A 22,735-nucleotide genomic window follows, 5' to 3' on the forward strand; every position below is an offset into this window, starting at 1 on the left:
CTCTCGCTTCAGTTTTTTTATATCCGTATTTGTTCTTAGCTATTAGAATCGAAATAATTCATGAAAGTCATAGATTGTTGGAAGTTAGCACATGGCCTGGGTGTTCAATGTGCTTGGATGTATCTGCGCCTGTGTAGCAGTGGGACAACATTATTTTGAACGGAGTAAATCAATTATTTATTATACTCTTTTGAGATGGTCCCTAATTTGAATGTCTCAACTAGAGACTCGATTCTCAATTGTTAACAGTAGTTATCTATCTAACATCATTATTTATTATAACCCAGATTTAAATAATACATAATACTGTTAACCTTGAAAAACTGTGTTGCCGATTCTGAAATTCAAATCTAATTATTGTCTTACAATCAAAGTATAATATACAGATAGATAGAAACTTAAATAAAACAAAACAATCAGCAAGACAAGATCCTTTTGTTTTGTTTTGTATTTCATGTATTTTGCGTTGAGGCTTTTTTGCTTTCTTTTTTGTTATGAGCAAAATCTAAAGTAGATAGACAAAACTAAACAGACCAAATTATCAGTAATACAAGATTAACAAAACAGAGAATTTTTGTCATGAATTCTTTAATATGGTCTACAATGTTCGAGAATGTTTTTCGTCAAAATAGCCTTATATCTTATCCATGACATATATGAGAATGATAATTAGAAATAAAAACGCTTATATTTTTCTTTATATGCGTTCGATTTAGAAAAATAAGATCGAGCCTCTTTCAGTTGTCCACAAATCAACAAAGCTGTTGCTAAACAATGGTAGGCTTCTCCGAGAGCATATCTATGCTCTTCAAGATGTGTTCTAAATACGGATAACCGAAGGTCATCAATTGCTTGCATACACTGAAAATCTTCCTTCAATCGATATAAACAGAGAAACCTTAGAAAATGAATGTATACTCTCGAAGGTATGTAAACTTTTGTTGTAGCCTGCACATCTAATTCTGAGGGAATAACTCGAGAATTATAATAAAAAGTTATCTCATTTACGACATGATGCTTATTAACATGTCTCCTTTTCCATATCTTCTGTCGTATTCCTTCTTTCTCAATCGTAGAAATATTACTGGAAGTTAATGTACATTTTGTGTTGAATAGTTTTCCATTGGTGCATTCCTTCAAAGCATGGAATATAAGTTTAAGAGACGTTCTGTACTGGCCAAAACAATAGTAATATGTTGCTAAATACATCCAACTGGCAACTGAATCTGTATGAAGTCCCATATAAAGGTATGGCAAAAATTGCTTCAATAGTTTATATCTATATCTGTTTGAACATTTTGTGTGACTATCCATACTTTTACCTATCAGCTGACAAAACCAACAAAACACAATAAATGGCAAGAATCCATTGGGTCTTATTTTCAAAATTCTCTTGATAAATACTTTTCCCATTTTTAATGGTTCTGACGGGGTTCCTAAGATACAAAACATGCCTGTTAACCTGAGATATGACCGTGAATTCATAAGAATAATTGCATTTAATGTACAACAAACAACTTCTGTATCAGACATCTTTGGCGCAAGAGGGATGTTGCTGAAGAAGTTTGAAAGCGAATTACAATTTTTAAAGCACATTATTCCTTTCAAATACAATTCATTCAGAAATATTAAAAAATCGCGATGTTGTTGTCTGTTAAATCTACAATCAAACAAATTGTTCTCGATTATAAAATAATGAGGAAGGTATTTGTAGTAAACGTAGTATATTAGTCGATTAAAACATTTCATAAAACATGGCAATATATTTTCTGGTCGCCATATGGATGGCTCAGATTCCTCAGAAACCCAAAATAGTACGGTTTTTAAGAAATACGAACATAGTAATCCATTAAATTTCTCTTTCTTATCAATGACTTGTTTTAACATAAGTTTCAAAAGAGCATAACATAAAAGTTGAGTATGCGTAAACGAAAATATCAGATGTTTTTCAGCGACGGAAAAAGACATTCTCCATTCTAAATGTTCATTTGGCGAATCCTTACTACCTATTGGTACCAATAAAGTACCATAACTGCATATATTAGACACCAATTTCGGAGAAGGCCAAATACGGTCTCTTTTAATCCATGGTTGTGCTTGTTGAATAAATACTGGACATCGCAGACAAACAGTGATATCAACATCTTTGTCCATGTCTGATGCACATGGGCCATGTAAGGTCATAAGCCTAAAAAGGCCGAAGATCGAAACAATCCAATGTCGTATACGTCCACTTTCAAACCGCAATTCCTGTCCATATGGAGTAGAAAGCCAATTCACTAGTGCATCATAATGACAGCTGTTTCCCTTTAATTGAGTAAAACCAGGTTTACAGTCATCAGTATCCATAACAAAATTATTCGGAATAAGAAACGAATCGTCTGTTCTATTTTCACTCACATTCACCAATCTAAATAGAACCATTACGTCTGTATCACTCTTCATTTGTTGTAAGCCTTCTGCCTTGCTTCCACTAGTAACTATTGAAAAGTGCTTCTTTTCTGTGAAATAATCTACTGTCGCATAGAATTGCCGTCTTGCTTTTACAACTTCCTCTGATCCTATTGTCTCACACAAACAAAGGTAAAGTCGTCTGCAAATGTTTTCGTCAGTTTCCATCTGTTAAAATAAGTAAAGTTACTAATAATATGTGAACCACTTCAATTAAATTATTTTAATCATTGATTATTGTTTGTAATGCTAAATTGTCATTGCACTATGAATCAAAGAATAATAAATTTATATTGTTATTTACACCGAATGTTTTGTGTGAATCGGAACTAAGGAACAACACATTGTATTTGACGAAAAGTCGGATCTATAGAACAACACATTGTATCAGATGAATAGTCGGATCTATGGAAAAACACATGGTATTGGACGAAAAGTCGGATCTATGGTACAACACATTGTATTGGACGAAGAGTCATAACTATGGAACAACACATTGTATTGGACGAAGAGTCGGAACTATGAAACAACACAGTGTATTGGAAGAAGAGTCGAATCTATTGAACAACACATTGTATTTGATAAAGGGTCGGAACTATTGAACAACACATTGTATTAGATGAAGAGTCGGAACTATTGAAAAACACATTGTATTGGATAAAGAGTTGGATCTTTGGAACAACACATTGCATTGTATGAAAAGTGGGAACAATGGAACAACACATTGTATTGCATGAAGAGATGGAGCTATGGACAAATGCATTGTATTGGATGAAGAGTAGGATCTATGGAACAACACATTGTATTAGATCATGAGTCGGATCTATGGAACAACACATTGTATTAGATGAAGAGTCGGATCTATGGAACAACACATTGTATTGGATGAAGAGTCGGATCTATGGAACAACACATTGTATTTGATAAAGGGTCGGAACTATTGAACAACACTTTGTATTAGATGAACAGTCGGAACTATTGAAAAACACATTGTATTGGATAAAGAGTTGGATCTTTGGAACAACACATTGCATTGTATGAAAAGTGGGAACAATGGAACAACACATTGTATTGAATGAAGAGATGGAGCTATGGACAAATGCATTGTATTGGATGAAGAGTAGGATCTATGGAACAACACATTGTATTAGATCATGAGTCGGATCTATGGAACAACACATTGTATTAGATGAAGAGTCGGATCTATGGAACAACACATTGTATTGGATGAAGAGTCGGATCTATGGAACAACAAATTGTATTAGATGGAGAGTCAGATTTATGGAACAACACATTGTATTGTACGAAGAGTCGGATCTATTGAACAACGCATTGTAATGGATGAAGAGTCGGAACTCTTGAAAAACACATTGTATTGGATGAAGAGTCGGAGCTATGGAAAAACGCATCGTATTGGATGAAGAGTCGGATTTATGGAACAAAATATTGTATTGGATGAAGAGTCGGATCTATGGAACAACACATTGTATTAAACGAAGAGTCGGATCTATGGAATAACACATTGTGTCGGATATATAGTCGGATCTATGGAACAACACCTTATGTTGGACGAAGATTCGGATCTATGGAACAACACATTGTATTGGATGAAGAGTCGGAACTATTGAACAAAACATTGTATTGGATGAAGAGTCGGATCTATGGAACTACACTTTGTATTGGATGAAAAGTCGGAACTATTGAACAACACATTGTATTGGATGAAGAGTCGGATTTATGGAACAACACTTTGTATTGGATGAAGAGTCGGAACTATTGAACATAACATTGTATTGGATGAAGAGTCGGATCTATGGAACTACACTTTGTATTGGATGAAAAGTCGGAACTATTGAACAACACATTGTATTGGATGAAGAGTCGGGTCTATGGAACAAAACATTGTATTGGATGAAGAGTCGGAACTATGGAACAACACATTGTATTGGATGAATAGATGGAGCTATGGACAAACACATCGTATTGGATGAAGAGTCGGATCTATTGAACAACACCTTGTATTAGATGATATGATGGGTTTATGGAACAACACATTGTATTAGATGAAGAGTCCGATCTATTGAACAACACATTGTATTAGATAAAGAGTCAGATCTCTGGAACAACACATTGTATTGGATGAAGGGTTGGATCTATGGAAAAACAAATTGTATTGGACTAAGAGTTGGATCTATTGAACAACACATTGTATTGGATGAAGAGTCAGATCTATGGAATAACACATTGTATTGGATGAAGAGTTGGATCTTTGGAACAATACATTGTATTGTATGAATAGTCGGAACAATGGAACAACAAATTGTAAAGTAATTTAGAATATTTCATGTCAATACATACATGTATTAAATTGTAGGCCAAGAAGTGTCAGTATGGATAGTAGGCTCATCTTTGATAAGAAATGCATTTGTACACGCAAGAAGTAAAACAGGTGGTGTAAATTTAGGTCTCCATAGAATAGGAGTTAAAATTTGGTGGCAAGGGTATGGTGGCACGGGTTTAAAAGATTTGGAATCAACTATAAAAGACTGATGAAATATGAAAAAGCGCCGAAATATCTTGTCCTTCATATTGCTGGAAATGATTTGGGGAAGACAAAACCAGGGTTTTTAAGGAATGAAATCAAGGCCACCTTGGAGAAGGTACAAAGTTATCTACCCAATAGTTCGATTGTCTGGTCTCAAATTTTACCGAGAACAAATTGGCGTCATTCAATAAGTCAGGATAGCATGATGGCATGAAGAATTAGGATAAATAGTGTCATTGCATCATTCGTGTTAAAGAATGGGGGACATTATATAAAGTATCCAGATATTCTTCCTAACAGTACTTTTTTAAAGGAAGATGGTGTTCATTTGACAGACCTTGGAAATGATATATTTCTGAATAATTTGCAAGGTGCGCTTGAAATGTTTATTTATTCTGGTTCTTATACATATCCAGATACATTTGGTACTAGTATGTGTATATCTTAAGTAATTTTAAAACAGTATTGGCCACAGTCCTATCGCAGCTTCATCCCCACTTTAGTGGCGGTTGATCCGGTACGGTTGAGTTGGACATATACCGTACCTAATCAATTTGACAACTTCGCTGCGTGTGATAAACTACAGTTACAGTTGTCTATATTTTAGTGATATTAAAAGTACATTTTGTGGATCGCTGTATCCCAGGATCCAACAGCTAAGTTAGTTGATCGCTGTATCCCAGGATCATACATCTATCTATCTATATATATCTATCTAGTTATCTGTAGGTTGCCAGAGGTAACCAAAAAATGATCTATACATCTATGAATCTAGTTATCTATGAATCTATCTAGTTGAACAATATATATCGTTGAATCTCTATGTGTACATATTTAAATTTTTGTTTAATAATAAAAAGCTGTGGTCAATACTGCCAATAAATCTTAGTTTTACAAGCCATCTCGAATAGTGTTACGAATTTACAGTTTAAGAATATTATAATAGTTCTACAGTTATATATTTTCCGATATCTCTATGAGTTTCCCATTTGATCTTTTTATCTTTGAAAACTGTATCTAAAATCATCCCTTCATCCTTGGTTGCTATCAGACGCTTGACCTGTACAGTGGTTGCTATGGTGCTCTCTTCGAGGTCCGCGTTCGAAGTATAAATAGTGGGTAGCTTTTCAGTGTAAGTTGTCATTCTTATCGGAGACGTTGTAAGAAGAAGAAGAAAAAGAAAAAGGTAGGACAGTTAATATTTAAAGACGAGTAGCAGGATTAGTCAAACACAGTGGAGTGTTTAAAACCTGTTGAGAAGATAAAGATAGTTGTTTCGGTTCCGTAGAAATTGTATAAACAGGGTTAGTGCTAATGTTTTGCGTTCCACATCTCTCACTATTGCAGTGAATGTTTGCTGTTAAACCATACCTTAGTGCTACACTGTTCCAACAGTTTTATAAATATATTTTAATAAAGTTTCATACGTCGAAAGTTTACAACAGATTGAATAGTTTCCATACATTCGTTTTATTCAGGTTTAGCCCCGTTTTAAACATTTAAGTTTCAGACCAGTTCAAAACATTTAAGTTTCAGACCAGTTCCAAACATTTAGGTTTCAAACTAGTTCCAAACCGTCTGACCAGTTTCAAACATTTAGGTTTCAGACCAGTTCCAAACAGTTAGGTTTCAGACAATAGTTCCAAACCGTCTAACCAGTTTCATACATTTAGGTTTCAGACCCGTTCCATACATTTAGGTTTCAGACCAGTTTCATACATTTAGGTTTCAGACCAGTTTCATACATTTAGGTTACAAACCAGTTCCATACATATAGGTTTCAGACTATAGTTTCAAACACTAGGACTGAAACGGTTTTAAAAAGTTTTAATTCAACAGGACGTATGAACTTTTGAAATGCTTTTCAAATCCCAGGAAACTGGTACGAACCCGAGGATAAAAATATCTAAACGTCCCCGCCCGGTTACACGTTACACTAGTTCCTGTTTACTCGATGTTAAAGTTGGCATCCAATCATAAGTTTCTTTATACTAATGAAATTAGTAAATGTATTTTATATACTTTCGAGTCAAATAAAGGAAATGTTACTTCCCGTAAGAGATAATTGGCCACTTTCGGTTTTTCGAAAATCACTTGTTGTCATTAATTAGAAGTTTATGTTTTTATATTACAAACAAATATGGATTATGAGTTATTGTAAATGAAAAAAAACCTGCAAAAATAGCTACTTCCGATTTTCAAAAAGTCACTTCATTGTCGTTTTTCAAGGTCATATGTCACATAATGTTTTGTAAAAGGTCATATAACTTTATAATGAACCATTTCACATTCTAAAAATAAATGATCTAATGTAACAGTAAACAAAAAATGCGATAAGAATTTGAACGAATTAAAAGTACTAAAACAAAGGTTACACCCCAGTTCTATTGTTATACTTTGTATTTTCTGTTTCTGTAACTAGTGTAAATTGAATAGATCTATTGTTACGAAAAACCATGTATTTTGACCACCAGATTTGACGAGCGGGGTTTTTGCAAACAACTGCTTTTACAGCCCGAAAACTAAGTCAATTGTTATTCATAAGAATAGAAATTGATTATTTTTTTAAAAGCAAAAATATAAGAAATTACTACATGTACTAATAGTGTTCATTAAATTTGTTTCACATTATCAAATAAAAAAAACATTTTAGGAAATTCGAATAGCGAAAAAATATAAAACATCTATTTTATACACACCAGCCTTGCAAGGTCAACAACTCGTTATTAGGAGGTCAATCCAATTGAGCAAATATCTTCCACAACACCAGTGCTATACCATCAATTGTTTATGACATAAAGAATGAAGAAACATCAAACAACAATTAAAAAAGATCATTAACACGAATAAAATTCGGTTCTTACTAACTGAAATACCATCTTAAAGCGATTTCTGGGAGACCAGTTGCATATGGCCGCATGAGCCAGCAAGTGCCAAAGATCTCAAAGGTTTTCTAAATAACTCAGAATCTAATTCTAACTAAAATAACCAGATTATCCTAGTATATGACTCATATATTTTTGTCATTATATATTGCTATGCCAAAAAAAAAACTATAATTTCAATACACACGTTGTATTTCATGATATTTAGTTCAGGACCGTTTCTCTGAACTGCAAAAAAATATCGTCGAGTTAGGTAGCGGTGGTTGATATAGGGGTGTTCCAGGGGTAGTAACTCCCCTTTGTCTTCCGATTTTATGTGGTCGTATCATTGTGTACCGGGTGTTAGATCTGCCCCGCCCTCCTTTTCAAATTTGGATGTATCTGCGGCTGTGTAGCAGTGTGAAAACGTTATTCTGAACGGAGTTAATCAATTATTCTAATAATATTATGACGTGCTTTTTTCGCTTTGTTAACAACACCGTGATAAAATTCTCCATATAGATATATATATATTTAGCGCAGACTCAGAGATATACATAATATTGGCAGTTACACCGAACTTCCCACGTAAATCCACATGTATTGGAACCTGTTTGCAAACCTTTTGCCGATTTTATTGTTTTAAAAATTGTAATTAAAAATAGACAAAATAACATTTATTCATTTTCGGGGGCATGATAAAAAGAAGTAATGCACAAGAGCTCGATGAAGACAAGAACAATAAAAACCAAGAGTAAACAAAGACTCACAAAACCAAAGGACATTTACATCAACAGTTATAAATAAAAATTAAGAAACAACACGAACTCTATTAAAAACCGGGAGTGAAATCAGTTGCTCTGGAAGGATGAGTATTTCCTGCACCGTATACGGCGAAAAGAAGCATTTATTTGTCTTATTTTGTTTGATTATGGACTTTCGGCAGAGTGTGATCACACATAGTCCATAAGATTTCAAAATATATTTCAGCAAAATAATTATGATATTTTTCGGCTAACTGCTAAATGATGCGTTTTCATCAGTAATCTTTAGGAATTTCTATAATTATCATGTTAAAGCTTAATAGATCATGTTTTGCAAATATTGAATGTCAAGTGCGCATAAATCTATTCCCCGAATTGATTTAATGGACTGGGTTTTTTTCCCTCTTTTTTGAAAGACATGAATGGTTTTACATTTTCATTTAGTATTACACTAGGGACAGGATTTAAAAATAAACAAGAACGCTTGATTTATCAGGAATCGCCACTTTAACAATACAAATACCGAAGTTTTAAAAAAAAATACATACCTCTAGTTCATCAAACAATAGCTATACAATTATCTGTTATAGTTATTCAGATATGCATAGGGGTGTCCAAACATAACTATACTACTTTGTTAAAAGACTGGGGTCCCTACAAAGGAAAATCTTATCTATTCGAATTAGATTATCACAAATACAGAAGAGCATTCTCAAAATTATATAATTCAAAAACGAAAAAAAAAATTCCACATCAAATATATTAAAGGGCCAAGGGTAATCGGTGTTCCAGGAGTTGAACCCACCCACCCCCATATGTCGACATTTTTAATCGTGTTAAAGTTTCAAGGGTTACAAGTGTAGCAGACATGATTATTATGTCCTTTTTATTTTCCTTGTATAAAACATAAAAGTTTATATTTCCTTATTTAATAATTTACATGAAGCTTATTAATTATATATTTGTTAAATTGCATAGTTTTTGCTATTTGAATTCATTGGGTAAAGATATTTATTCATATTCTAACGTTTAGTATTCGCATCGTCTCAAAACCTTTGAATACCTTTTTCTGAAAACTGTTTTTGTTTAAATCTGTACCATATGAACAATGTTTTCATCATAAACAGTTGGATTTCTGACAACATGTCTAGTACGTTTTTAATGAAATTTGCATTCTTTTGGAGTTTTTTTAGTTAAAGAATAGATACATTTTAAGAAGTTCTTGATTTAAAGACGTCATTTTCCAGCTTTTGTTTGTCAAAGATAAAAAAAACAATCCATAGGATAGAAACTTTTAATGTTTGAATCACAGATTGAAAATATATTCTTCACGTCAAGTTTGGTGAGTTAAGTTCTTCAATATTTCACTCAGTAAATTAAATAAATAAAGATGGATTTCCCATTGACACGGCCGTCACTCGGCTAACCGAGAGATTGGTCGGTTAATCTATATTGAGTATGCGGCTATATCGGCGGTTGGTTTGTTAATCGGGTTGGCTAAAGTCTGTTAATCAGGTGTTATCGAAAAAATCATTGAAAGTTCAGCATGTTTCATTGTATAACTTTTTAGATATATTTTTATCATAAAAAATATTCATGTCTAACAAAACAATTCAATGTAATGAATCCAGTGGTGTAATTATTATTTTTCTAGCTTCAATGTACGATCTATAAAATGAAAAAATCAATAAATTTATACACATTTTACACACACAAACTGTACACAAAATGATACGTTGGTTGAATTTACGTGCATGCAATATTTTGAACATCGAGAAAAGACAGGCATTATGTTTGTTAACCATAATGAAATCATTGTGTAAAAAATCTTCACGAAAATCTGTATTTTGGTGACATAAATCAATCTTTATTTAAAACCTGGTCTGTTAATGGGTCGGATGTATAAAACCCAGTCTGTTAATTGGTCTGTTAAGAGTTATAAATGGCAATTTTATTGCTATATGGGGTGTTATCGGATCAAATGGTAAGGCTCAAGACGAGCGGCTAAAATATACGGAAACAACACATGAGCAATGAAACATAAAATATACGGAAATAACACATGAACAATGAACAATTTAAACAATGGAAATTGAAAATTGATAAAAACCGTTTCAAAAAGTGTAATATTAAAGTAATGTTAATTTCATCCAAGAATGGTCGCATATGTCATGTGGATTCTGTTTAATTGGCATGAATGACACCAATTTGTCATCTACATAGGTAACCAGTATATAGATCAGAGATAAACATCGTAATGTAACTAAACATCAGTAAGTAAAATATATTGGGATGCTAAAATATAAAGAATAGAGAAAGAATAATGATTAAGATAAATAAAAGGAAAAAGGAAAAAAAGTCACGGAGGAAACGTGACATAACAATTTAAAGAATACAGAAATAACACCCCCCCCCCCCATCCGAACCCTCATGGTATACACGATAATCTGGATGGAGTAGCAGAATATAGAATAATAGATAAGGATAGTAGAGAGTGATGCATTGCTAAAAAAGAGAGAAAAAATAATAATTGTTTAAGAAACATCCCTGGGTGTTGAAACAGTAACAGATTTCGATTTACTTTAATTGGTGACAAATGCTAGAAGTTTATATGCGGACAACTGCCGTTCTCCTCTACACTTATGAAGAAAGGAACTAAACGGAATAAAATGTATTAAAACTCAAGATGAACAAATGTAGCTGCATTCGCTCATTTCCATTTACTACTTGAGAATGATTTGTAAACAACATATGATTAAGTAATAGAAATAAAGAACCAATTGGACGATGCTTACGAATTAGGGTTAAACGTCCAGTGACAAATGTCATGTGAATATGAGAATGACAACACGTTATATGTACCCTGTGTTGTATTAGAAAGACACTTTCAGTCGGATTTGAGAACGTGCTACTTTGAACAGACACAAAAATTGAGGCTGATTGAAAACGTTAATAATAAATTCATGCGTATTCCAGTGGCCAATCCATATCACACTTTATTGATGTGACACACCCTTCAATAAAATGCTAAGAAAGTCAAAATAAAAATGCTCTTACTAGTAAATCACAACCGAAATGAATGACAGAGGGACATTTTTTACAAAACTTAATGAACAATTGAAATCAAGATATTTGAGGTTTGCGTTATTTCACAAAGGTTTGCGTTATAACGCAAAGGTTTGCGTTACAACGCAAAGGTCTGCGTTTTATCGCAAAGGTTTGCATTATAATGCAAAAGGTTTGCGTTGTAACGCAAATTTAGGACGAAAAATTAAAAAAAAAAATGTATTGCGCTAATTCGGTTCCGTAGGATACTGTTGCACCGTATTATCATTTTGTTTTACTCAGGAACATCTCATTCTTAACTTTTTCTATAGGACAATATAAAGGAAGCAAAAATAACTGTGGCTAAATTACTCTTAACTGACACAATTTCAATTGTTCAACCCATTAACAGACTTTATTCCAATAATTTTCACTAAAACGTCGTAATATTCACTTTTATTACAATCATGAAATATTTACCAATGTAAATTTATGTTTTAGAACCAAAGTACTATTTTGTGTCCTTTAAATGATATCTAAAATTGTTTGTTCCGACTCTTATTAAAAAAAAAATTGCTATGCGTATAAGCATAAATACTACATACTTGCGCGACGCCTTTTGATTTTACTGAAAACTGCGTAGACTGTGAAATGTTTTTACAAGTGGAAAATGTTCTATGATAGATATCATTTTGTCAGACAGTTTTCTTTTTTTGATTTGGTTCTTACAATATGCCAAAAATCTTTATATTTAATAGAGTTTAACATTAAATTGTGCGTTTTACTCTTAACAGACGTATAACCAACCCCATTAACAGACCAATCTCCTATATAGCCGCATACTCAATATAGATTAACCGCCCAATCTCTCGGTTAGCCGAGTGTCGGCCGTGATTGAGGAAATCTAAACGTTATCGTATTGAATCAATGGGAAAATATAACTGGCAAAAGTTTATATAGATTGACCAAAAAATTACTAAGTGGAAAGGGTTAACCTAGTTCGCAATAATTATTATTTATAATCTATTTGTTTTTCTTTGATCTACATTCTGAATATGTTGGATAACAACATACATGTAGGAAACATTATTCAGTTTACAAAATACATGTTGCAAAAAGGATATAGGAGCAAGATTTGATAACACATATACTTACAATGGCAGCAAAGATAAATCCATGTGAATCAAATTGAAAAATATAGTTATCGAAAAAATAGATATGTTAGTGTATATATTATAATGTTACTCCGTTGTCAATTATAAGGCAGACTTGTACATAGGTACTGTTGTTAAAATGTGCTGCAAGTTCAGAGATATAGATTGAATTTATGTCTTACACTTTCCGAAAGCTTTTTCTGAACATACTTGATTCTGCACTAGCACAATCTAGAACAATAGACTATAGTTAAAGAGTTTTTAAATTCATACAATAATCTCTTTTTAAGTAGAAATGGCTATATTTACATAATAAATTACCTACTTTTTTCCAGATGTCTAAATAAATCTGCTACTTCTGGATCATATGACCCGGTTTATATAATACGATGAACTTTAAATAAGGTATTTCAATTCAAGGTTTCATTTAATTAAGATTTTCTTAAATAAAATTGTGACGTATTCAAATTGGTTACCATTGTTTCGTGTACATGATTAAAGAAATAAAGTGAATTTTTCTCGAAATCTGAAATTGAAGTAGAAGCAGTTTAACATAGAAATATGAAGATGTGGTATGAGTGCCAATGAGACAAATCTCCATTCAAGTCGTAATGTGTAAAAAGTAAACAATTATAGATCAAATTATGGCCTTCAACACGAAGCCTCGACTCATACCGAAGAGCAAGCTAAAAATAGCCACAAGTATTAGTCACTATATAGTCTTAATCACTATAAAAAAAAACAAATACATAACAAATAAGCACAAAAACGTAATATTTGTCAACAAGGACGTGGAATCTTCCGACGATCTTTTTTTAGAAAAAGGACGAGATGTGTCTTTGACAAAACCATAGTTCATTACCTTTCTGCTCACTGTTGACTTTTTACAAAGATCTGGAATACCAAATGTATTTTCACTGTTATGTACAGTTCAAATGTTTTTTAAATGTTCTAATAGACATGCAAAACTTAGCAATAAATAATGGGGTGAAATTTTTTTGCACAAAACAAATAGCGTAAAGCAGGTTATTTTTGCGTGGTGTAAATATTTGCTTATTTTCGCGAATAGAAAAAAATCGCCAAAATAAGTTTCGTTAATTTAAAAGTGCACATGCAGAAGTATAAAGATTTGAATCCACAAAATAATAACCGCCTTATTTAATAAAAATCGCGAAATTTTACACCAGCGAAAATAACCCGCTATACGGAATTTTGTGCAAACGACTTTGATATGTGATTTTTCTTAAAATTAATTTACTTGAAATAAATTCATTAGACATAATGTTATAATTCTAAAACTGGAAGGGTATCTACGATGGACGTTTTCTTTCCAAAATTTAAATCAATTTTTGGCTGAATTTTCAATTTATAATTAAATAATATTTTTACACAAAACTGATGCTGAATAGGATGCCTTTAATGATGATCTCGGTATGAAGAACGTCTTTAATTCGTTTTGTAATATCAGTTTAGGAATAGAAAACTGGTACGGTTAATATGGGTGTTGTCTTCTTTAAAGTATAATAATGTTATGTAAGATCCACTTTTCATGCATAAAAAGTTATCATGTTCACTGTTTTTTTTAACAATTAATTGTCAAGAAGTTGTTTCCTTTCGTAAGATCTCATTACCACATTTTTATGTTCACGACAACAAAAGATCTCTTATAGAAGAATCAGGTTCGCATGCGTTTGGGGAAAACCTCACTTTAAAAAATACTTCACCAATAGGCTTTTGTCATGAAAGTCACGATCTGTGATTAATTTATTCACATTTTTTAAAACCTACAGATACTTTCATTATTGAAATTGTTAAAATACTTTTCAATAATCTGTGACTTATAGTACATAAAGTGTAGAAAAGATTAGCATTAGTGTAATTTCTAATATACATCAATATAATAAAAAAAAGTTTACAAAACTGTAAGGTTAATTAAAATAGTGAGAGTCCATCAACACTGATAAAACCAATCTTTATCAACAAACAGAACGAATAGAAATTAATTATAAATTTTTCTTACTTGGTACAAGCATTTTCTGAAGAAATTGGTGGGCCAAACATCAAATTCAAATATACAAATATAAGATATGATTGCCAATGAGACAACTCGTCACAAGTGACCAATTAACAAAGAATCACATACAGCATAGTAAAATATAAAAGACCCCGAAATGACAAATGTTAAAACATCAAACGAGAACATTTCCGTCATAATTCAGGTACAAAATAATGAACGAAAAACAAATATGTAACACAGCAAGAAACGGCAACCACTGAATTACTGGCTCTTGGAAAGTATTCTAACGATGCCTGTTAAAGGAAACAATGTAAAATTAAAACCCAGAGAACAATTGAAGGTCTTTCAACATCAATTTCCAAAGTAGTTGAACATGTTGAAAGAATCTAGTGTTACGAATTTACAGTTTAAGAATATTATAATAGTTCTACAGTTATATATTTTCCGATATCTCTATGAGTTTACCATTTAATTTTTTTATCTTTGAAAACTGTATCTAAAATCATCCCTTCATCCTCGGTTGCTATCAGACGCTTGACCTGTACAGTGGTTATAGTGTGCTCTCTTCGAGGTCCGCGTCTGAAGTATAAATAGTGGGTAGCTTTTCAGTGTAAGTTGTCATTCTTATCGGAGACGTTGTAAGAAGAAGAAGAAAAAGGTAGGACAGTTAATATTTTAAGACGAGTAGCAAGATTAGTCAAACAAAGTGGAGTGTTTCAAACCTATTGAGAAGATATAGATAGTTGTTTCGGTTCCGTAGAAATTGTATAAACTGGGTTAGTGCTAAGGTTTTGCGTTCCACATCTCTCACTATTGCAGTGAATGTTTGCTGTTAAACCATACCTTAGTGCTACACTGTTCCAACAGTTTTATAAATATATTTTAATAAAGTTTCATACGTCGAAAGTTTACAACAGATTGAATAGTTTCCATACATTCGTTTTATTCAGGTTTAGCCCCGTTTTAAACATTTAGGTTTCAGACCAGTTCCAAACATTTAGGTTTCAGACCAGTTCCAAACACTTAGATTTCAAACTAGTTCCAAACCGTCTGACCAGTTTCAAACATTTAGGTTTCAGACCAGTTCCAAACAGTTAGGTTTCAGACAATAGTTCCAAACCGTCTAACCAGTTTCATACATTTAGGTTTCAGACCCGTTCCATAGATATAGGTTTCACACCAGTTTCATACATTTAGGTTTCAGACCAGTTTCATACATTTAGGTTACAAACCAGTTCCATACATTTAGGTTTCAGACTATAGTTTCAATCAGTAGGACTGAAAGGGTTTTAAACAGTTTTAATTCAACAGGTTCAGGTTAGGTTGATAGGTGTTGAAATTCGTTTTATGTAGTGTAGTGTTTTTTTCATATTTGATAGTGATAGTGTAAACTTTTTATTGACGTATGAACTTTTGAAATGCTTTTCAAAATCCAGGAAACTGGTACGAACCCGAGGATAAAAATATCTAAACGTCCCCGCCCGGTTACACGTTACACTAGTTCCTGTTTACTCGATGTTAAAGTTGGCATCCAATCATACGTTTCTAATACTAATGAAGTCAGTAAATGTATTTTATATACTTTCGAGTCAAATAAAGGAAATGTTACTTCCCGTAAGAGATAATTGGCCACTTTCGGTTTTTCGAAAATCACTTGTTGTCATTAGTTAGAAGTTGATGTTTTTATATTACAAACAAATATGGATTATGAGTTATTGTAAATGAAAAAAAAACAACTGCAAAAATAGCTACTTCCGATTTTCAAAAAGTCACTTCATTGTCGTTTTTCAAGGTCATATGTCACATAACGTTTTGTAAAAGGTCATATAACTTTATAATGAACCATTTCACATTCTAAAGATAAATGATCTAATGTAACAGTAAACAAACAATGCGATTAGAATTTGAAAGAATTAAAAGTACTATTTGGTTTCTGAACACTTTCCCTCTTTATCCTTTATCCAAATAATCGGAAATAGGCTTTTCTTCATAGGGGCACTTGTTCTAGAAAAAGTTTCATAAGTGTAAAACCTAGGTTACACCCCAGTTCTATTGTTATACTTTGAATTTTCTGTTTCTGTAACAAGTGTAAATTGAAAAGATTTATTGTTACGAAAAACCATGTATTTTGACCACCAGATTTGACGAGCGGGGTTTTTGAAAACAACTGCTTTTACAGCCCGAAAACTAAGTCCATAGTTATATATAAGAATAGAAATTGATTATTTTTTTAAAAGCAAAAACATGAGAAATTACTACATGTACTAATAGTGTTCATTAAAATTTGTTTCACATTATAAAAAAAAAAAACATTTTAGGAAATTCGAATAGCGACAAAATTTAAAACATCTATTTTATACACCCCAGTCTTGCAAGGTCAACAACTCGTTATTAGGTCATGCAATCCAATTGAGCAAATATCTTCCACAACACCAGTGCTATACCATCAATTGTTTATGACATAAAGAATGAAGAAACATCAAACAACAATTAAAAAAGATCATTAACACGAATAAAATTCGGTTCTTACTAACTGAAATACCATCTTAAAGCGATTTCTGGGAGACCAGTTGCATATGGCCGCATGAGCCAGCAACTGCCAAAGATCTCAAAGGTTTTCTAAATAACTCAGAATCTAATTCTAACTAAAATAAACAGAATATCCTATTATATGACTCATATATTTTTGTTAATATATATTGCTATGCCATAAAAAAAAACTGTGATTTCAATACACACGTTGTATTTCATGATATTTAGTTCAAGACCGTTTCTCTGAACTGCAAAAAAATATCGTCGAGTTAGGTAGCGGTGGTGGATATAGGGGTGTTCCAGGGGTAGTAACTCCCCTTTGTCTTCCGATTTTATGTGGTCGTATCATTGTGTTCCGGGTGTTAGATCTGCCCCGCCCTCTTTTTCAAATTTGGAAGTATCTGCGGCTGTGTAGCAGTGTGAAAACGTTATTCTGAACGGAGTTAATCAATTATTCTAATAATATTATGACGTGCTTCTTTCGCTTTGTTAACAACACCGTGATAAAATTCTCCATATAGATATATATATATTTAGCGCAGACTCAGAGATATACATAATATTGGCAGTTACACTGTACTTCCCACGTAAATCCACATGTATTGGAACCTGTTTGCAAACCTTTTGCCGATTTTATTGTTTTAAAAATTGTAATTAAAAATAGACCAAATAACATTTATTCTTATTCGGGGGCATGATAAAAAGAAGTAATGCACAAGAGCTCGAAGAAGACAATAACATAAAAAAAAACAAGAGTAAACAAAGACTCACAATACCAAAGGACATTTACATCAACAGTTATAAATAAAATTAAGAAACAACACGAACTCCATTAAAAACCGGGAGTGAAATCAGTTGCTCCAAAAGGATGAGGTATACGGCACCCGTCGTGTTATTTCTTAGTTCATGTCGGTAATTATAATGCTGAAAGGTTATTATGATGATTTCTGACACACTTTTGTCAAAATGGCCAATCAGCTCATGATGGCGACCGTAAAATTTCCTGAGTGATAATCTTAATTTGATTGATTCATAGCCCTGTCTTAGCAACTTTTGAGAAAGCAGTATTCCTCGTTCAACAAAATCAACGTACTTTGAGCTAGCTTTATAGTAACGTATCAATTGAGACACATATACTCCATATGCTGGTGCCGCTGGGATGTTGCTACACAGAAATGCAAAGTTGACTATAGGAAAATTAGTCGGTAGTATCTTTAATTTCAAGTTCACTTGGATATATTAAATGTAAGTGATTATTAAGAGACACACATCATCAATATACCGAAAGGTGAAATTAAAAGACTGGGCTTATTATTTTTCTCCTTTCAGTACCTTTTAGCCCTTGGATAAATTTTGCTTCATATGAATATAAAAACAAAAGAAGAGGAGCGCAATTGGTTCCCATTTGGATTCCAATAGTCTGTTAGAAGACCAAACCTCCAAATTCAAAATGTATGTTGTCAATTAAAAAGTCCAGCATGGCACTGATATCCTCGTCGGTATATTTTTCCTTGACTCTGTATGATTTTTCACAAAGTAAGCTGAATTCCAGCCCAAAACTAGATATTTAAAACGTCTAGTGCCCTTTTTGTTAAAGAAACATAAGCCAACGTTTCATTCATTCGAGTATCTGGAAGAGTGGCACAAAGAGTTGAAAAATCAAAGGTTTTAATGTTGGTACAATGTTTTCATGATTGAGATTGTAAGTTCACCAATAACTCTTCTGAATTTTTCAGTATCCACATCTGATTAACACCACTCCTTGAATATAACGTTTCTTGTGACTGCAGTGAGTATGGCAGTAAGAACTTTAGAAAGGGGTTTAGTTGAACACTTAAAAGAACCTGCAATATACCTTTTCTCATAAGGATTCTTGTGAAGCTTAGGAATCCAATATAAGGATGGAAGATCCTGGTCTTCATCCTTTGGATTAACACCAAAGGAGATTAGGACCTGCTTCGTAAGCGTACTTAGTGTATATGTAGGATAGTGTGTTATGTATACCCAGTTCCTTTATCAGACAGTCAATGTGGTGTTTCTTGCAAACAAATACAATATTGTTTGAGGCTTTGTCAGCTGGAACGACAACATATTTGTCATGGAGGCAAGACAACTCCTCTATGACATGAGGGTCTTTTAAGATAGAAGGAGCTTTGGTGCTCAGTGACCCTTTAAGCTTACTTACTCTTATCTGAATCAATGACCTCCCTGATTTTATCCACTCCGAAAGAGTGTCAAGCTCAACCTTTTCTCTTTTTACCCAGTCATTTGCAAAACCCTCAACATAATCCATTAGTAGTTTGAAGTTCTGCTTTCAATTGATTGGCTGTATTTCGGACCCTTGCACAAAGATTGTCTCAACTTGTAGTTATTGACTATGTTTAGGTCTCCAGAAAAACATGGCAAGCAGGATTATACACGGAATGGGAATGTGAACAGGCACAATCAGGTGGTTTAGCTTTGAGGTCATTAATATTTAAATTCTGCAACACTTTTTTGTGATCAAAAATTTTAGATGCAACAGAGTTGGTATAGGAATACGATAGAAATCAACAAAATGAAAATAAAATAAAAATCCGCGAAAGTATATTAATGTTTTGGCTCATTTAAGTCAATTCAAAACATGACTTCATACAAATAAAAAAAAAACGATAGAGTTGAAAGTTTTCTGTTGCGTGATCCATCGAAATTGGTTTAATATTGTATATAATTGATTTTTGAGGTATTTATTTTTTATTATTATTTGATTGCATTGTTCGCATATTTACTGATTTCAGAAAGTCAACGTGCATAGCGGCTTCTTTTTTACAAAATCTCGAATTTTAAATTTGAAGGAAACTTACGCGAAACAACATGCTAATTAAAAATGGCAAATGTTTGGTTTGAGAATTAAACGAATTAAACAGATTTTTCTCTAGCGGTTAATCACGAAATAATTCATGCAAGCTACAGATTTTTTTAGAATATTTGAGTTTTATCTATAACAATGAGTACTAGAGGCTCTCAAGAGCCTGTATCGCTCAACTGATTCTACTTGGGTTTTTGAATCATATAAAAAAATATAATTTTGGCTAAAAGTAACAATACAACCTCATAAGGAAAGGAACATTCAGGCTATGTTTGATTTCATTCAATTCAGTGGTTCTCTAGAAGAAGACTTTTGTATGCATTTCCCATAGGGTCCTATGTTAAACTAAGTCCCCCCACTGGCGTCCATCTTGGATAATGGATTGGCTACAAAGTAACAACACTTGGTCAGCACCTCATAAGGAACATTCATGCCATGTTTGGTGTCATTCCATTCAGTGGTTCACTAAAAGAAGACATTTGTATGTATTTCCCATAGGGTCCTATGTTAAACTAAGTCCCCTACTGGCGGCCATCTTGGATGATGGATCGGCTACAAAGTAACCACAATTGGTCAGCACCTCATAAGGAACATTCATGCCATGTTTGGTTTCATTCCATTTAGTGGTTCTCTAAAAGAAGTCATTTGTATGCATTTCCCATAGGGTCCTATGTTAAACAAAGTCCCCCGCTGGCGGCCATCGTGGATAATGGATCAGCTAAAAAGTAACAACACTTGGTCAGCACCTCATAAGGAACATTTGTGCCATGTTTGGTTTCGTTCCATTCAGTGGTTCTCTAAAAGAAGTCATTTGTATGCATTTCCCGTAGGGTCCTATGTTAAACTAAGTCCCCCCACTGGCGTCCATCTTGGATAATGGATTGGCTACAAAGTAACAACACTTGGTCAGCACCTCATAAGGAACATTCATGCCATGTTTGGTGTCATTCCATTCAGTGGTTCACTAAAAGAAGACATTTGTATGTATTTCTCATAGGGTCCTATGTTAAACTAAGTCCCCTACTGGCGGCCATCTTGGATGATGGATCGGCTACAAAGTAACAACAATTGGTCAGCACCTCATAAGGAACATTCATGCCATGTTTGGTTTCATTCCATTCAGTGGTTCTCTAAAAGAAGTCATTTGTATGCATTTCCCATAGGATCCTATGTTAAACAAAGTCCCCCGCTGGCGGCCATCGTGGATAATGGATCAGCTAAAAAGTAACAACACTTGGTCAGCACCTCATAAGGAACATTCATGCCATGTTTGGTGTCATTCCATTCAGTGGTTCACTAAAAGAAGACATTTGTATGTATTTCCCATAGGGTCCTATGTTAAACTAAGTCCCCTACTGGCGGCCATCTTGGATGATGGATCGGCTACAAAGTAACAACACTTGGTCAGCACCTCATAAGGAACATTCATGCCATGTTTGGTTTCATTCCATTCAGTGGTTCTCTAAAAGAAGTCATTTGTATGCATTTCCCATAGGGTCCTATGTTAAACAAAGTCCCCCGCTGGCGGCCATCGTGGATAATGGATCAGCTAAAAAGTAACAACACTTGGTCAGCACCTCATAAGGAACATTTGTGCCATGTTTGGTTTCGTTCCATTCAGTGGTTCTCTAAAAGAAGTCATTTGTATGCATTTCCCGTAGGGTCCTATGTTAAAATAAGTCCCCCGCTCGCGGCCATCTTAGATGATGGATCGGCTACAAAGTAACAACACTTGGTCAGCACCTCATAAGGAACATTCATGCCATGTTTTGTTTCATTCCATTCAGTGGTTCTCTAGAAGAAGTTCAAAATGTAAAAAGTTAACGACGACGACGACGACGGACGACGACGACGGACGACGGACACTAAGTGGTGAGAAAAGCATACCTGCCCTCGCTTCAGTTTTTTTATGTCCGTATTTGTTCTTAGCTATTAGAATCGAAATAATTCATGGAAGCCATAGATTGTTGGAAATTTGCACATGGCCTGGGTGTTGAATGTGCTTGGATGTATCTGCGCCTGTGTAGCAGTGTGAAAACATTATTTTGAACGGAGTAAATCAATTATTTATTATACTCTTTTGAGATGGTCCCTAATTTGAATGTCTCAACTAAAGACTCTCGATACTCAATTGTTAACAGTAGTTATCTATCTAGCATCATTATTTATTATAACCCAGATTTAAATAATACAGATGTACTGTTAACCTTGTAAAACTGTGTTGTCGATTCTTAAATTCAAATCTAATTATTGTCTTACAATCAAAGTATAATATACAGATAGATAGAAACTTAAATAAGACAAAGCAATCAGCAAGACAAGATCTTTTTGTTTTGTTTTGTATTTCATGTATTTTGCTTTGAGGATTTTTTGCTTTCTTTTTTGTTTTGAGCAAAATCTAAAGAAGATAGACAAAACTAAACATAATACAAGATTAACAAAACAGAGAATTTTTGTCATGAATTCTTTGATATGATTAACAATGTTCGAGAATGTTTTTCGTCAAAATAGTCTT

General features: G+C 33.3%; 1 protein-coding gene across 1 annotated transcript; it reads right to left on the minus strand.

Moving 5' to 3' along the window:
- Positions 1-252: 252 nt before the first annotated feature.
- Positions 253-9,255, minus strand: LOC139501451 (uncharacterized). The gene is made up of 2 exons (XM_071290527.1): positions 9,173-9,255; positions 253-2,619 (listed from the first exon to the last, which is right to left on the minus strand). Exon 2 carries the CDS (start codon positions 2,617-2,619, stop codon positions 670-672), a length of 1,950 nt encoding a protein of 649 aa, XP_071146628.1. The 5' UTR covers positions 9,173-9,255; the 3' UTR covers positions 253-669.
- Positions 9,256-22,735: the final 13,480 nt, after the last annotated feature.

The sequence above is a fragment of the Mytilus edulis genome, chromosome 13 (assembly GCF_963676685.1).
Source record: "Mytilus edulis chromosome 13, xbMytEdul2.2, whole genome shotgun sequence".
NCBI classification, from domain to species: Eukaryota; Metazoa; Mollusca; class Bivalvia; order Mytilida; family Mytilidae; genus Mytilus; species Mytilus edulis.

Coding starts and splice junctions, on each gene's coding strand:
- LOC139501451 (XM_071290527.1), bottom strand. CDS start 2,619: ATGGAAACTGACGAAAACATTTGCAGACGACTTTACCTTTGTTTGTGT.